The 18,471-nt window shown below is 42.4% G+C and overlaps 1 protein-coding gene across 2 annotated transcripts in view; it reads left to right on the plus strand.

The window, feature by feature from the left end:
* TGFBR2 (transforming growth factor beta receptor 2) overlaps positions 1–17,843 on the plus strand; it is a 101,773-nt gene extending 83,930 nt beyond the window's left edge. For both annotated transcript variants that reach the window (XM_060109509.1, XM_060109510.1), the window contains 2 exons: positions 13,606–13,733; positions 16,412–17,843. In XM_060109509.1, coding sequence (XP_059965492.1) covers positions 13,606–13,733; positions 16,412–16,591 — 308 coding nt within the window. In that variant the 3' untranslated portion in view covers positions 16,592–17,843. The remainder of the gene's footprint in view (positions 1–13,605; positions 13,734–16,411) is intronic.
* The last annotated feature ends 628 nt before the right edge of the window (positions 17,844–18,471 follow it).

Raw genomic sequence — 18,471 nt, forward strand, 5'->3', positions numbered from 1 at the left:
TTTTCCAAGTCCTCATGTCTGGTTTATGATGGGTCTGGGGTAAACACAACAAATAATACCCCTACTTATGATGCATACCATTAGCACTTTTTTTTAAAAGTGTTAAACTCGATCTTACTCTCTAAGCTGTTTGCTTTTTTTCCTTAGAGGCATTTCCAAAATTTTTAAAAGATGTTATTTATTTTAAAAGATGGCACTCTCTGAACTAACCCCACTCACCTTTTGACTTGCTTTCTCTGCAGTTCTTCACATTATTTGATCAAAGGCACAAAAAGAAAAATGCAACAGTCTCATTTTTCTCCATCTCCACCACCATCAGCCTTATCCCAGGGGGAGCTCTGGAGCACGAATTGCACAGTAGTCATCTCCTCTAGAGGCAAGACAGACTGTTAGAACTCCCGTGTTGACCCAGCAATCCCACTACCGGGCATATACCCAGAGAAGACCATAATTCAAAAGGACACATGCACCCCAATATTCATTGCAGCACTATTTACAATAGTCAGGATATGGAAACAACCTAAATGTCCATCAACAGAGGAATAGATAAAGAAGATGTGGTACCTATATACAATGGAATACTACTCAGCCATAAAAATGAGTAAAATTGGGTCATTTGTAGAGACGTGGATGGACCTAGAGACTGTCATACAGAGTGAAGTAAGTCAGAAAGAGAAAAACAAATACCGTATATTAACGCATATATGTGGAATCTGAACAAATTGGCCTATACGATCTTATTTACAAAGCAGAAATAGAGACACAGATGTAGAGAACAAATGTATGGATACCAAGGGGGAAGTGGGGGGGATGAATTGGGAGATTGGGATTGACATATATACACTACTATGTATAAAACAGATAACTAATGAGAACCTGCTGTATAGCACAGGGAACTCTACTCAGTGCTCTGTGGTGACCTAAATGGGAAGGAAATCCAAAAAAGAGGGGATATATGTATATGTATAGCTGATTCATTTTGCTGTACAGTAGAAACGAATACAACATTGTAAAGCAATTATACCAATTAAAAAAAAAAAACCAACTCCCATATTAATTCGTCATTGGCTACAGACTGCCCTCCAGGCCAGGAAGCTCCCATCAACCAAGGGTAATTCTCCATAGAAGGGAGAAATTGTGAGCCCTTACAACTCAGCGTTTGCAGCACCTCGGGGCTGGTGTTCTTGGCTTGGTAAAGGGGGTCTAGGCAGGCTGCCAACCACATCTGCTATGGCAGCCTAAAGAGTTGGAAATGGAAAGTCAGTGGACTGATACATTGTCTAAGGAGCAGTTTATGTCATATGCAAATCATATTACATTACATTACATTACATTACATTATATTATATTATACATACCTCAGGGCATGGCACTAAGAGAGCATCATTATTTGATTAGATTGAATTACAGGATAGCTCTGGAGGGGGACATGGAGGTCATCTAGTTCAGCCCATTCATTTTATAGAAAAGAAGATTTAGGTCAGAGTAAACCCTTACTGGGAACTTAGCTCTTGCTTGAATTCAAGCCAGCTCATATTTATTGAAAGCCTACTGTGTATAAGGCACAATTTCAGCAGACACAAAACTCAGCCTCTGCCTTAGGCCTTAGGAGTTTACAGTCCAGTAAAAGATAAGGGACTAGAAGAAAGAAATAAGGTGTATAAATACTATGCAAATCCAAGTTCAGATCTCACCCCAAGAGCAGTACAGACTAAGTGTTACAGGCACTTGAAGGCAAATGCAGACACACAGAAGGATGGTCTGTGCTTGTCTCAAAGTGGTGGAGGAGGGGAGGCCTTCATCCCAACTAAGGAAAAAGAAAATACCCTGCCAGCTCTTCTAGTTGGGTGAGGCGGAAAAAGATAAATATGCAAGTAAGGTTCTGGGAAAGGGGGAAAATCAAATAAACAAGAACAAGCCATCTCTTTTCAAAATGTCATTTCGCCTTAAATGCTTCTTCAATTCTCAGCCTGGAAGAGCAAATTATTGAAAGTTTCACTCATTAAACAGGGTTATTTTGAAGTAAAGGCCAAAGGTCCTATTTATTTTGGAGGAAAATGGCAAATCCAGCCTACTTTTCCCTTTTGTCTCAGGCATGTTTCAGTACTGGAGTGATTTTATTTTCTAAATTGTCCTGTGATGCACTGACATGGGTATTGTCCCAGAGTTTATGCGTTGGCCACTTTGGACAGGATCTAAGATTAATTCATTCATTCGCTCAACAAAGAATTTATTGAGAGCCTGTTGTATGGGAGGCCCTGCTGTGTGTGCCAGGAATACAAGCATGAGAAAGGGACTCTGAACCTGCCTGCAGATGCTCACCGTCTGGTCGAGTGAGACAGATAAGCAGTGGCTGTACACCCTAAAATAGAACTCTGCCCCAGATGTCTAATAAAGAATGGCTCTGGGGAGATTCAAGGAAGCTTCTATAAAGATATCGACCCTAGAACATGAAGGGGGATCAAGATGGCAGAGTAGGAAGACCCTGAGCTAACCTCCCCCCATGAACATGTCAAAACTACCACTACATATAGAGCAGATCTCTCTGAGAATGACCTGAAGATTAGCAGATCAGCTCTTCTACAACAAAGACTATAAAGAAAGAACCACACAAAGTCAGGTAGGAGGCAAGGACAAGTGATCTTGTCCAGACCCACACCCCTACTGCATGACCCAGAAGAGGAGGGAGTATCACAAGCTCAAGGATCCTCCCTGGGAAGCAAGAGGTTCGAGCCCCATGTTAAGCACCCCAGCCCTGGGGTCTGGCACTGGAAGATGAGCCCCCTTGGCTGGTTGGAAAACCAGTGGGGCTTACCAGAGGACTGTAAGAAACCAAGACCCCACTCTTGAAGAGCACACAGATTTGCTTGCTCCCTGCCCCAGAGCAGAGGCAGCACTCCAGGAAAAGTCACGGTCCATGCTCACTTCAGATCCAGCTCTCCCACCAAAGCCACAAAGGGCACATGCAGACTGCATAGGGATGCACACAAGGGTATGCCTTCAAGATCAGGATAGATAACTTTTTCACTTAATTTAAGAGAGACAAACAAATAGTCAAAGTGAGAAGACAGAGGACTCTATTTCAAATGAAGAAACGAGATAAACACCTAATGAAACACAGATAAATAATTTACCTGATATAAAGAATTCAAAGCAATAGTAATAAAAATACCTTGATACAAATGAAAATAAAGACACAACTTTTCAAAAATCTGTGGGACATAGCAAAAGCAGTTCTAAGAGGAAAGTTTATAGTGATACAGGCCTACTTCAAGAAACAAAAATCTCAACCTAACTTTCTACCTAAAAGAGTTAGAAAAAGAACAAACAAAGCCCAAAGTCAGCAGAAGGAAGGAAATAATAAAGATCAGAGAGGAAACAAAATAGAGATCAGGAAAACAATAGAAAAGATTAATGAAACTAAGAACTGGCTTTTTGAAAAGAGAAACAAAATGGATAAACCTTTAGCCAGGCTCACCAAGAAGAAAAGAGAGAGGACCCAAATAAAAAAAATAAGATATTAAGGTGGAGAAGTAACAACTGATTGACATCACAGAGATACAAAAAAATCATGAGATAATACTACTAACAGTTATGCCAACAAATTGGACTACATGGAATAAATGGACAAATTTCTAGAAACATACAACCTGCCAAGATTAAATCAAGAAGAAACAGAAAATTTGAAGAGACCAATCGCTACAAGTGAAATTGAATTTGTAATTTAAAAACTCCCAGCAAACAAAAGTCCAGGGCTGGATGGCTTCACAGGTGAATTCTACCAAACATATAAAGAAGAGTTAATGCCTTTATTTCAAAAACTGTTGCAAAAAAATTGAAGTGGAGGCAACACTTCTAAACTACGAGGTCAGATTTACAATTTACAAATTCTGGGAGGTCAGCATTACCCTGACACAAAAACCAGACAAAGGCATTATAAAAAAAAAAAGAAAATTACAGGCCGCTATCCCTGATGAACATAGATCTTCAACAAAATATCAGCAAACTGAATTCAGTAGTACGTAAAAAGTCTCATACATTGTGACCACGTGGGATTTATTCCAGGGGTTATGGATGTTCAGTATCTGCCAATCAATCAATGTTTTATAGTACATTAACAAAATGAAAGAATAGTCATATGATCATCTCAATAGATGTAGAAAAAGCATTTGACAAAATTCAGCATCCATTCATGATAAAAACTCAACAAGATGGTATAGAGAAAGCACACTTCAACTTAAAGACCATTATGATAAAGCCACAGCTAAATAACATTATATTCAATGGTGAAAAGCTGAAAGGTTTTTGTCTAAGATTAGGAACAAGACAAGTATGCCCACGGTTGTCACTTCTATTTAACATATTATTGCAAGTCTTAGAGCAGTCAAACAAGAAAAAGATATAAAAAGGCATCCAAATTAGAAGGGAAGAAGTAAAACTGTCACTGTTTGCAGATGACATGAAACTATACGTAGAAAACCCTGAAGACACCATCAAAAAACTATTGGGAGTAATAAATGAATTCAGTTAAGTTGCAGGATACAAGATTAATATACAGAAATCTGTTGCATTTCTGTACACTAATGATGAACTATCAAAAAGAGAAGTTAAGAAAACAATCCCATTTATAATCAACTCAAAAAGATTAGGGCTTCCCTGGTGGCACAGCGGTTGAGGGTCCGCCTGCCGATGCAGGGGATGTGGGTTTGTGCCCCGGTCTGGGAGGATCCCACATGCCGCGGAGTGGCTGGGCCCGTGAGCCATGGCCGCTGGGCCTGCGTGTCCGGAGCCTGTGCTCCGCAATGGGAGAGGCCACAACAGTGAGAGGCCCGCGTACCGCAAAAAAAAAAAAAAAAAAAAAAAAAAGATTAAAATACCTAGGGATAAATTTAACCAAGGAGGTAAAAGACCTGTACTCTAAATACTATAAGACATTGAAGAAGGAGATTGAAGATAATACAGATAAATAGAAAGATATCCCATATTCATGGAATAAAAGAATTAATATTGTTAAAATGTCCATACTCTTCAAAGCAATCTACAGGTTTAATGCAATCCCTATCAAAATACCCATGACATTTTTCATAGAACTAGAACAAATAATCCTAACATGTGTATGGAACCACAGAAGACCCTGAATAGCCAAAGCAATCTTGAGAAAAAAAGAACAAAATTGTAGGGATCACACTCCCTGACTTCATATTATACTACAAAGCAGCAGTAATCAAAACAGTATGGTACTGGCACAAAGACAAACATATAACACAGCTCAGTAGAACAGAATAGTGAGCCCAGAAATAAACCCACACACTTTTGGTCAATTAATCTACAACAAAGAAGGCAAGAGTATACAATGGTGAAAAGACAGTCCCTTCAATAAGTGGTACTGAGAAAACTGGACAGTTAAATGTGAAAGAATGAAATTAGAGCACTTTCTCATACTACATACAAAAGTAAAATGTATATGTGTGTACACACAACACACACACAAAATGGAATATTAGCCATAAAAAAGAATGAAATTTTGCCACTTGCAACAACATGGATGGTCCTGGAGGGTATTATGCTTAGTAAAATAAGTCAGAAAGACAAGTACTGCTTGATTTCACTTACATGTGGGATCTACAAAATAAAACAAGCAAAACAGAAACAGACTCACAGATACAGAGAACAAACTATGGTTTCTTGCCAAAAGGGTTAGGGGTGAGGGGGATTAAGAGGTACAAACTACTAGGTATAAAATAGATAAATTACAAGGATGTAATGTACAGCACAGGAAATATAGCCAGTTTTTTATGATAAATTTACATGGAATATAATCCATAAAAATATTGAGTTACTATGTTGTATACCTGAAACTGATACAACATGGTAAGTCAACTAACTATACTTCAATAAGAAAAATTAGAAGAAAATCAGCAACCTGAATTTCCCTTAAAAAAAGAAGAAAAGAGTTTGTCCTTAGTTGAAACCTGAAGTCCTAATGAAGTGTTTACATCATCCTTCATTTTTTTCTTTTTAGCAAGTATCACTGAAGGAAAGTTACCTTTTTAAATTCTGTTTGTTGGTGTTATCAGTCTCTCTCCTCTGTCATCTAAAACAGCATTTCTGAACCTCTTTTTCATTATTACTATTGCAAGGAGCCTTTGTAGACATTTTTTTCTTTTTTTTTTTTTTTGGATTATATGGTAGTTTAATTTTGTTTGTTTGTTTGTTTTTGTTTGTTTTTTTTTATTTTACAAATTTAATCAGTTATACATATACATATGTTCCCATATCCCCTCCCTTTTGCGTCTCCCTCCCACCCTCCCTATCCCACCCCTCCAGGCGGTCACAAAGAACCGAGCTGATCTCCCTGTGCTATGCGGCTGCTTCCCACTAGCTATCTACCTTACGTTTGGTAGTGTATATATGTCCATGCCGCTCTTTCACTTTGTCACAGCTTACCCTTCCCCCTCCCCATATCCTCAAGTCCATGCTCTAGTAGGTCTGTGTCTTTATTCCTGTCTTACCCCTATGTTCTTGATGACATTTTTTTCTTAAATTCCATATATGTGTCAGCATACAGTATTTGTCTTTCTCTTTCTGACTTACTTCACTCTGTATGACAGACTCTAGGTCCATCCACCTCATTACAAATACCTCAGTTTCATTTCTTTTTATGGCTGAGTAATATTCCATTGTATATATGTGCCACATCTTCTTTATCCATTCATCCGATGATGGACACTTAGGTTGTTTCCATCTCTGGGCTATTGTAAATGGGGCTGCTATGAACATTTTGGTACATGTCTCTTTTTGAATTATGGTTTTCTCAGGGTATATGCCCAGTAGTGGGATTGCTGGGTCATATGGTAGTTCTATTTGTAGTTTTTTAAGGAACCTCCATACCGTTCTCCATAGTGGCTGTACCAATTCACATTCCCACCAGCAGTGCAAGAGTGTTCCCTTTTTTCCACACCCTCTCCAGCATTTATTGTTTCTAGATTTTTTGATGATGGCCATTCTGACTGGTGTGGGATGATATCTCATTGTAGTTTTGATTTGCATTTCTCTAATGAGTAAAGATGTTGAGCATCCTTTCATGTGTTTGTTGGCTGTGTGTATATCTTCTGTGGAGAAATGTCTATTTAGGTCTTCTGCCCATTTTTGGATTGGGTTCTTTGTTTTTTTGCTATTGAGCTGCATGAGCTGCTTATAAATTTTGGAGATTAATCCTTTGTCAGTTGCTTCATTTGCAAATATTTTCTCCCATTCTGAGGGTTGTCTTTTCGTCTTGTTTATGGTTTCCTTTGCTGTGCAAAAGCTTTGAAGTTTCATTAGGTCCCATGTGTTTATTTTTGTCTTTATTTCCATTTCTTTAGGAGGTGGGTCAAAAAGGATCTTGCTGTGATTTATGTCATAGAGTGTTCTGCCTATGTTTTCCTCTAGGAGTTTGATAGTGTCTGGCCTTACATTTAGGTCTTTAATCCATTTTGAGCTAATTTTTGTGTATGGTGTTAGGGAGTGATCTAATCTCATACTTTTACATGTCCCTGTCCAGTTTTCCCAGCACCACTTATTGAAGAGACTGTCCTTTCTCCACTGTACATTCCTGCCTCCTTTATTAAAGATAAGGTGACCATATGTCCGTGGGTTTATCTCTGGGCTTTCTATCCTGTTCCATTGATCTATCTTTCTGTTTTTGTGCCAGTACCATACTGTCTTGATTACTGTAGCTTTGTAGTATAGTATGAAGTCAGGGAGCCTGATTCCTCCAGCTCCGTTTTTCGTTCTCAAGATTGCTTTGGCTATTCGGGGTCTTTTGTGTTTCCATACAAATTGTGAAATTTTTTGTTCTAGTTCTGTGAAAAATGCCATTGGTAGTTTGATAGGGATTGCATTGAATCTGTAGATTGCTTTGGGTAGTAGAGTCATTTTCACAATGTTGATTCTTCCAATCCAAGAACATGGTACATCTCTCCATCTATTTGTATCATCTTTAATTTCTTTCATCAGTGTCTTATAATTTTCTGCATACAGGTCTTTTGTCTCCTTAGGTAGGTTTATTCCTAGATATTTTATTCTTTTTGTTGCAATGGTAAATGGGAGTGTTTCCTTGATTTCACTTTCAGATTTTTCATCATTAGTATATAGGAATGCCAGAGATTTCTGTGCATTAATTTTGTATCCTGCTACTTTACCAAATTCATTGATTAGCTCTAGTAGTTTTCTGGTAGCATCTTTAGGATTCTCTATGTATAGTATCATGTCATCTGCAAACAGTGACAGCTTTACTTCTTCTTTTCCCATTTGGATTCCTTTTATTTCCTTTTCTTCTCTGATTGCTGTGGCTAAAACTTCCAAAACTAGGTTGAATAAGAGTGGTGAGAGTGGGCAACCTTGTCTTGTTCCTGATCTTAGTGGAAATGGTTTCAGTTTTTCACCATTGAGGACGATGCTGGCTGTGGGTTTGTCATATATGGCCTTTATTATGTTGAGGAAAGTTCCCTCTATGCCTACTTTCTGCAGGGTTTTTATCATAAATGGGTGTTGAATTTTGTCAAAAGCTTTCTCTGCATCTATTGAGATGATCATATGGTTTTTCTCCTTCAGTTTGTTAATATGGTGTATCACGTTGATTGATTTGCGTATATTGAAGAATCCTTGCATTCCTGGAATAAACCCCACTTGATCATGGTGTATGATCCTTTTAATGTGCTGTTGGATTCTGTTTGCTAGTATTTTGTTGAGGATTTTTGCATCTATGTTCATCAGTGATATTGGCCTGTAGTTTTCTTTCTTTGTGAGATCCTTGTCTGGTTTTGGTATCAAGGTGATGGTGGCCTCGTAGAATGAGTTTGGGAGTGTTCCTCCCTCTGCTATATTTTGGAAGAGTTTGAGAACGATAGGTGTTAGCTCTTCTCTAAATGCTTGATAGAATTCGCCTGTGAAGCCATCTGGTCCTGGGCTTTTGTTTGTTGGAAGATTTTTAATCACAGTTTCAATTTCAGTGCTTGTGATTGGTCTGTTCATATTTTCTATTTCTTCCTGATTCAGTCTTGGCAGGTTGTGCATTTCTAAGAATTTGTCCATTTCTTCCAGGTTGTCCATTTTATTGGCATAGAGTTGCTTATAGTAATCTCTCATGATCTTTTGTATTTCTGCAGTGTCAGTTGTTACTTCTCCTTTTTCATTTCTAATTCTATTGATTTGAGTCTTCTCCCTTTTTTTCTTGATGAGTCTGGCTAATGGTTTATCAATTTTGTTTATCTTCTCAAAGAACCAGCTTTTAGTTTTATTGATCTTTGCTATCGCTTCCTTCATTTCTTTTTCATTTATTTCTGATCTGATTTTTATGATTTCTTTCCTTCTGCTAACTTTGGGATGTTTTTGTTCTTCTTTCTCTAATTGCTTTAGGTGCAAGGTTAGGTTGTTTATTCGAGATATTTCCTGTTTCTTAAGGTGGGATTGTATTGCCATAAACTTCCCTCTTAGAACTGCTTTTGCTGCATCCCATAGGTTTTGGGTCGTCGTGTCTCCATTGTCATTTGTTTCTAGGTATTTTTTGATTTCCTCTTTGATTTCTTCAGTGATCACTTCGTTATTAAGTAGTGTATTGTTTAGCCTCCATGTGTTTGTATGTTTTACAGCTCTTTCCCTGTAATTGATATCTAGTCTCATAGCATTGTGGTCGGAAAAGATACTTGATACAATTTCAATTTTCTTAAATTTACCAAGGCTTGATTTGTGACCCAAGATATGATCTATCCTGGAGAATGTTCCATGAGCACTTTGGAAAAATGTGTATTCTGTTGTTTTTGGATGGAATGTCCTATAAATATCAATTAAGTCCATCTTGTTTAATGTATCATTTAAAGCTTGTGTTTCCTTATTTATTTTCATTTTGGATGACCTGTCCATTGGTGAAAGTGGGGTGTTAAAGTCCCCTACTATGATTGTGTTACTGTCGATTTCTCCTTTTATGGCTGTTAATATTTCCCTTATGTATTGAGGTGCTCCTATGTTTGGTGCATAAATATTTACAATTGTTATATCTTCTTCTTGGATTGATCCCTTGATCATTATGTAGTGTCCTTCTTTGTCTCTTCTAGTAGTCTTTATTTTAAAGTCTATTGTGTCTGATATGAGAATTGCTACTCCAGCTTTCTTTTGGTTTCCATTTGCATGGAATATCTTTTTCCATCCCCTTACTTTCAGTCTGTATGTGTCTCTAGGTCTGAAGTGGGTCTCTTGTAGACAGCATATATATGGGTCTTGTTTATGTATCCATTCAGCCAGTCTGTGTCTTTTGGTGGGAGCATTTAGTCCATTTACATTTAAGGTAATTATTGATATGTATGTTCCTATTCCCATTTTCTTAATTGTTTTGGGTTCGTTATTGTAGTTCTTTTCCTTCTGTTGTGTTTCTTGCCTAGAGAAGTTCCTTTAGCATTTGTTGTAAAGCTGGTTTGGTGGTGCTGAACTCTCTCAGCTTTTGCTTGTCTGTAAAGGTTTTAATTTCTCCATCAAATCTGAATGAGATCCTTGCTGGGTAGAGTAATCTTGGTTGCAGGTTTTTCTCCTTCATCACTTTAAGTATGTCCTGCCACTCCCTTCTGGCTTGTAGAGTTTCTGCTGAGAGATCAGCTGTTATCCTGATGGGGATTCCCTTGTGTGTTATTTGTTGTTTTTGCCTTGCTGCTTTTAATATGATTTCTTTGTGTTTAATTTTTGACAGTTTGATTAATATGTGTCTTGGTGTATTTCTCCTTGGATTTATTCTGTATGGGACTCTCTGTGCCTCCTGGACTTGATTAACTATTTCCTTTCCCATATTAGGGAAGTTTTCAACTATAATCTCTTCAAATATTTTCTCAGTCCCTTTCTTTTTCTCTTCTTCTTCTGGAACCCGTATAATTCGAATGTTGGTGCGTTTAATGTTGTCCCAGAGGTCTCTGAGACTGTCCTCTGTTCTTTTCATTCTTTTTTCTTTATTTTGCTGTGCAGCAGTTATTTCCACTATTTTATCTTCCACCTCACTTATCCGTTCTTCTGCCTCAGTTATTCTGCTATTGATCCCATCTAGAGTATTTTTTATTTCATTTATTGTGTTTTTAATCGATGCTTGATTCGTCTTTAGTTCTTCTAGGTCCTTGTTAACTGTTTCTTGCATTTTGTCTATTCTATTTCCAAGATTTTGGATCATCTTTACCATCATTATTCTGAATTCTTTTTCAGATAGACTGCCTATTACCTCTTCATTTGTTAGGTCTGGTGGGTTTTTATCTTGCTCCTTCTCCTGCTGTGTGTTTTTCTGTCTTCTCATTTTGCTTATGTTACTGTGTTTGGGGTCTCCTTTTTGCAGGCTGCAGGTTCGTAGTTCCCGTTGTTTTTGGTGTCTGTCCCCAGTGGCTAAGGTTAGTTTAGTGGGTTGTGTAGGCTTCTTGGTGGAGGGGACTACTGCCTGTGTTCTGGTGGATGAGGCTGGATCTTGTCTTTCTGGTGGGCAGGTCCACGTCTGGTGGTGTGTTTTGGGGTGTTTGCGGACTTTTTATGATTTGAGGCAGCCTCTCTGCTAATGGGTGGCGTTGTGTTCCTGTCTTGCTAGTTGTTTGGCATAGGGTGTCCAGCACTGTAGCTTGCTGGTCGTTGAGTGAAGCTGGGTGCTGGTGTTGAGATGGAGATCTCTGGAAGATTTTCGCCGTTTGATATTATGTGGAGCTGGGAGGTCTCTTATGGACCAGTGTCCTGAAGTTCGCTCTCCCACCTCAGAGGCACAGCACTGACTCCTGGCTCCTCAATTTGGGATGATTTGTTGTCTATTCATGTATTCCACAGATGCAGGGTACATGAAGTTGATTGTGGAGCTTTAATCTGCTGCTTCTGAGGCTGCTGGGAGAGGTTTCCCTTTCTTTTCTTTGTTCTCACAGCTCCTGGGTCTCAGCTTTGGATTTGGCCCCGCCTCTGCGTGTAGGTCGCCGGAGGGCGTCTGTTCTTCGCTCAGACAGGACAGGGTTAAAGGAGCAGCCTCTTCGGGGACTCTGGCTCACTCAGGCCGGGCGGGAGGGAGGGGCACGGAGTGCGGGGCGAGCCTGCAGCGGCAGAGGTCGGCGTGACGTTGCACCAGCCCGAGGCGCGCCGTGCGTTCTCCCAGGGAAGCCGCCCCTGGATCCCGGGACACCGGCAGTGGCAGGCTGCACAGGCTCCCGGAAGGGCGGTGTGGACAGTGACCTGCGCTCGCACACAGGCTTCTTGGCGGCGGCAGCAGCAGCCCCAGCGTCCCACGCCCGTCTCTGGGCTCCGCGCTTTCAGCCGCGACTCGCGCCCGTCTCTGGAGCTCCTTTACGTGGCGCTCTTAATCCCCTCTCCTCGCGCACCAGGAAACAAAGAGGGAAGAAAAAGTCTCCTGCCTCTTCGGCAGCTCCAGAGTTTTCCCGGACTCCCTCCCGGCTAGCTGTGGCACATTAGCCCCCTTCAGGCTGAGTTCTCGCCGCCAGCCCCAGTCCTCTCCCTGCGCTCTGACCGAAGCCCGAGCCTCAGCTCCAGCGCCGCCCGCCCCGGCGGGGGAGCAGACAAGCCTCTCGGGCTGGTGAGTGCCGCTCGGCACCGCTCCTCTGTGCGGGAATCTCTCTGCTTTGCCCTACCCAGGTATGTGGGGAGTTTCTTGCCTTTTGGGAGGTCTGGGGTCTTCTGCCAGCGTTCAGTAGGTGTTCTGTAGGAGTTGTTCCACATGTAGCAGTATTTCTGGTGTATCTGTGGGGAGGAAGGTGATCTCCGCGTCTTACTCTTCCGCCATCTTACCCGGAAGTCCCTGTTTGTTTTCGACATTTTTTTCTTAATCACTACTCCCCATGATTTTTCTCCCTGTGAGAAAATTATACATGACATAAAGTTCACCAGTTTAGCCATTTTTAAGTGGTTACAATTCACAACTTAAGTGGTACAGTTTGATAGCATTAAGTACATTCACAGAGTTGTGTAATTATCACCATTATCCATTTCCAGAACTTTTTCATCCTCACCAACTGAAACCCTGTACCTATTAAACAATATCTCTCTACCTCTTCTACCCCCGTCCCCTGGCAACCACTATTCTGCTCTGTGTCTCTGTGAATTAGCCTGTCCCAGGTACCTCATATAAGGGGAATCATACAATATTTGTCCTTTCGTGTCTGGCTTATTTCACTAAGCATAATCTGTATTGTAGCATCTATCAGAATTTCATTCCTTTTTTTATGGCTGAATCTCCCCAGGAAATTTAATACCACATATGAAATCTATTTATGTACTGTGGACCTCTGTAGGGCCACAAACCATTGTAATATGTAAGATTTTTCTACCTCCCAAGAACCAGGATCGCCCCATTGAAATGTCTGCATTAACACCTGAATCCCCTGACCTTGTTGGTCTTGTTCTCTGCTCTGTCCCCAGCTGTTAGGACATCGTGGGCACTCAACAGTCATGTGTTGAATACTTCTCAAGCTCCTTCCACAACCCTTCCTTATATTTGAACCCACAAGAATTAAAAACTGCCCCTAGCGTAATCACAGGTGCATCACGCTCAGTGTCTTAGCTGTGCACACCCTTCTCAAGGGCCCTGTGTTTGCCTGCTCTCTCCAACAGAAGTGAAGGATTATGAGCCTCCGTTCGGTTCCAAGGTGCGGGAGCATCCCTGTGTCGAAAGCATGAAGGACAACGTGTTGAGAGATCGAGGACGACCCGAAATCCCTAGCTCCTGGCTCAACCACCAGGTAAGGAATGACTGTTGCGAAGGGCAAGTAAAGTTCATCCAGAGTAATATCTTAGGTAGGAGAGAATTCCTGGCTATTGGGCATCAATCTGAGGCAGGTCCCTTTGTTTTCCATGACCCTGTTCACTTTTCTTTATAAAGAAGTTTCAGTAAAGTGGGATGACCTTGTTATTGCATGTTCTACCCACCATTCAGAAAGGGCTCACACAGAATCGTTTGACAGGCATTTGTCATATTGTCCAAGCCATCTTGCTTCTGAGTTAAAATATTTAGTTTAGAGCCTGTGCCACTCACCTCTTATAGGGAGTTTATGTTTTGTTCCCTTCTGGGTTCCAAATGTTTTCTTCTGGGAATCTTCAGCTCTGGCAGGAAATACTTACTGAGAAAGAAGGGGTGTTTGGCAGCCAGCTGGCCTGCAAGGGGCTGTTGTGCGCTCAGGCTGCGGCAGGTGTGTCGAGAAGGAGGAGGCTGGGATAAAGGAAAGCACAGAAGAGCAAAGGGCAAGGGAACAAAGAGGAAATCTGTCTTTCCAGAACTTCCTAATGGCTTCTTTTTTTTTTCTTTTTAAGCAATGGTAGGTAAGGCCATCCATCCATAGCAGGGCAGTGGTTCTGACATACAGGGAGACCTATCCAAATTCCCCTCATCAAAATGCCCCCAATCAGAGGAAAAGAAGGAGGCATAGGTTGAGAGAGCTGGGGACTGTCAGGCACAGCAGGGAAGAGCCGTGAATGAGGGAGAGGGGCCTTGTGCCCATAGCTCACTGACAAGACTGTCCTTTCCATTGACGTAAACCTTTTATGGCCGCCTTTGGCTGAATTCCCTTACCCAGGGAAGGCTGGGGCTAAGTCATAGGTTTCCTAAGGGCAAGGCAAATAATTCAGATAAGAAACAGAAACCACAGTCAGGTGCAATCAAGGAGACAGATGGAGCAGGAAGCCTGGTGTGTGCCAGCCCTGGCCAAGAGCCACTTCAGCGGACAGACCCTGATAAAGCCGGGGGAGAGCGTGGACAAGGCCGTGGCCCAGGGCTTCTCCCTGGGTTTCAGGAGGGCCTCTTTGACTTTGAAAATGCAAGACTATTTTGTGTTCACTCTGAAATCAGAAGGCACTAGTATTGCTTCTTTCAAACTCTTGTTGCCTCCTCTGCTGTACAGTTCTTCTAATGAAGCCATTATTCATGATGATAAAATTCTGGAAAGAATTTGCATAATACATTTTTTTCTCTTAATGAGATTTGTTGCCCTATTTATTTCAAGTTAATGCTCAATATTTTATTTAATTTACTGCCTGTAATTACAGTGCCAGAAAAAAAATAAATGTTACTTGTGTACCAACAATAACACTCCACTCTTAACAGGGCCATCAATCAATACCAACAATTAGGTGAATTACACAATTAATTCAACATCATGAACTCACTCACAGGGCGGGAAGGGAGGGTCAGGTTCCTAGGTGTGTGGGGAAAGTTGTTGGTTAGACTGCAGACAGGAAAGTGCCATTCTCAGGGCAGAGTTGGGATTGATCCATCCCGTCTGGCCACTCGTGTGAGGGGACACCAGTGATCGGGCTGGGCCTCTGATTGGCAAGAGCACAGTCTCTTTCCGCCTATCGGGCTATCTAGTTAATCCGTGCCTGCTTTAGTTCCAAAAAGTGACTTGAAATAACAAAACTATTTGCAATGCAAAATAAAAATTAAAGCCATGAAAGAAGACCCTTGTCACGCATTGTGGGCAGCGTTTTCTGGATGGGCCTTTTGAATGGGGCCTTTATGGGGTTAGGTTGAACTCTCTGAAACAGCCTGCAGGACCTACGAAGACAGACAGGGTCCAGCCTGATGCAGGAGAGGAGGGGCCTAGCAGAGGGTCTCCTCAGCAGCTGCTGGAAGATGGGACTTGAACCCAGAAAATGCAACCAGACCAATGCCTGGACTTCACTCAGATATTCAGTCCTGTTTACCTAGAAATGTGTACATGATTCCAGCTCTTAAGAATCTCTGGAAAAGGCAAAACCATTAAGACAATAAGCAGATCAGTGATGGTCAGGGGCTGAGGGGGAAGGAGGAGGGGTGACGAGGCGGAGCACAGAGGATGTTTAGGGCAGTGGCCTTCTGTGGATACTGTGATGAGGGACACATCTGCCAGAATCCACGTCCTGTACGTTACCGTGAACCGTGTTCTGGTTGACTTTGGTTGATAGTGATGTGTCAGTGTTGGTTCACCGATTTTAACAAGTGCACCACACAGATGCAAGGTGTTGATGGCGGGGGAGGTTGTCCGTGAGGGTGGAGGGCGTATATGGAAACTCTCTGTAATTTCCACTTGATTTTGCTATGAACCTAAAACTGCCTTCAACAGTAAAGCCTAAAGCTGTGCCCCTCCCCACCAAACAGAAAGGTGTGAAATGGCATTAGAAGCCCACTTCACGGGAATTTTCAGGACTGGGGATGCTGCTGTGCCCCAGAAGCCTAGCGGGGGGCCTTGTGCTGTGTCTTCATTTCCCCACTTCCTATGATCAGATGGCCCCGGAACGTTGGCCGCCTGCAGCTGCAGTCAGATAGTGCTGGGGACTGGCCTGCAGGCGGGGACAGAGCAATGGCGGCAGAGACGAGGCAGGGGCTGCCTTGCCCCCAGGAGCCGCCATCCCCTCTCAGAGGCCTGTGGACCCTCTCCCCCTGCAGGGCATCCAGATGGTGTGTGAGACGCTGGCCGAGTGCTGGGACCACGACCCCGAGGCCCGGCTCACGGCGCAGTGTGTGGCCGAGCGCTTCAGTGAGCTGGAGCATCTGGACAGACTCTCGGGCAGGAGCAGTTCGGAGGAGAAGATTCCCGAAGACGGCTCCCTGAACACTACCAAATAGCTCTTCCGGCAGCCGGCCGAGTATGGCTGCCCCTGTGGCCAAAGAACAGAGGCAGCAGGAAGCTGCCCCTGAACGATGCTTCCTGGAACCCCGGGGCCGCTCCCTCCCCCCCCCCCCCCGAGCTGGGGAGGGGGTGACAGGAAGCGTCCTATGTCTTTGACTTTGTCATAGGATAAGCTGTGTTAGCACTTCCTCAGGAAATGAGATTGATTTTTACAATAGCCAATAACATTTGCACTTTATTAATGCCTGTATATAAATATGGAATAGCTATGTTTTATATATATCTATATATGTCTATATCTATCTATACAGCCATACTCTAGAAAGAGGTGAGGAAAAAGATCAAATATGCCCAAGAAATGGGTTGGATGGGCGAGCTTGGCACTGAGCACAGAAGGAAGGGCTCTGGGGAAGCCTCAGCACTTGGCAGTCACTTGTGTGCTGGGCCTCTGAGCACACAGGGGTTGGGGGGGCGGGGGGGCGGTCATTGCCTTCAGACAGAGACTCCAGGTCTCAGAGCCTGCTGTGGCCAAGTTGCACTTGCTTTTGCAAAGTAATAATTCCCTGTACTGGGTCCTGTTCTGGCCATGGAGCTGATTGGAGTCGCACTGTTTGGGGACCAGACCCTGGGGTCCCCGTGTGCCATCATCTCTCCTGGACTTGTCACCGGAGCTTCACGACCCACCTCTGGTTTGTGAACCTCCTTCCTCAGCTAGTTCAGAAATTTTGCCCCATTTTAATTGCTTAAATGTTTTAAGCCCCATGTTTTACCTTCACAGGCTACAGAAAAATCAGGACACATTTCCCCACCCGTGAAATTGCCACACCTTCTACTAATAAGAAATTGTTATTTTTTAAAAAAAATTCCCCCCCATACCTACGTTACTGTTCCCTGTTTCCTAAAAGGGAACAGGTCTCCCTTCCAGGTTCTTTATGTTTAGTATTTTTTATCACTCTTGGTTTCAGTCTCCAGCTTTCTATGCAACACTAGTAGGTTCTATGCTCTGGGCTTCAGGGGACTCGAGCACATTTCGGCCAAGGGGAAAGTATTTGAGCAGCACAGCACTACCACATCAGGAGTCTCCTCAGGCACTCTGAACGTGCGTTTTGCTTGGCCAGCACAGTGTTTAACAAAATCGAGGCACTTTTTAAATACTTGGAGATTTTGCAAAAAAAAAAAAAAAAAAAAAAATTTGGATCCTCAAGTAATTCTAGAGAGCAGGCGGTTTCCAGTTCTCTCTGGTCCACATCATTCACAGACACAGGTGTGGACACTCTTAGAAAGCTGCTCACTTCCGCCATGAACGTTTGTGTTTTCCACCCACCCCCACCCTAGTCTGGGAATTAAACCTGCTTCCAACCAAGGGCCCCTGTGAGAAATGTGCATCCACGCACTCCTTCTCTGGCTATAGAGTATGATTTTGATTCCCTTCCTGGGGTTAAGATTTGAAGCTGGCCTTCTTTTGGACTAACGGGGACCTCCTCTGGGTGGTCCCTGTTAACCCACATCTCTTTTGCTTGTATTTTAAGAGCTTCCCCCTCTGCTTTCAGAGGGAGCCCTTTACTCCAAGAAGCTGTCATCATGGTTACTGGTCTCAGTCACACCTGCCTTCCCAACCTTTGCAGAATTTGAATGTGGGACACAGGAGTCCCACATACAGTTAGGAAATCTGTGTCCACATGGACAAGAACAAAGGATGTGCTTTACTACTCCATAGGAAACTCGTTAATCCACAAACAAGTGTTAATGCTGCAAATAACAATTTTTAAAAAATGTTTTTGAAGCTTATTTTCAGCCAAATAGGAATATTGGAGAGGGACTGGCAGTGACCAGCTCTACTTGGGTTTTGGAAGGTCTCATCTCATTGGGGTTTTAG

The sequence above is a fragment of the Mesoplodon densirostris genome, chromosome 10, assembly GCF_025265405.1.
Source record: "Mesoplodon densirostris isolate mMesDen1 chromosome 10, mMesDen1 primary haplotype, whole genome shotgun sequence".
NCBI lineage: Eukaryota > Metazoa > Chordata > Mammalia > Artiodactyla > Ziphiidae > Mesoplodon > Mesoplodon densirostris.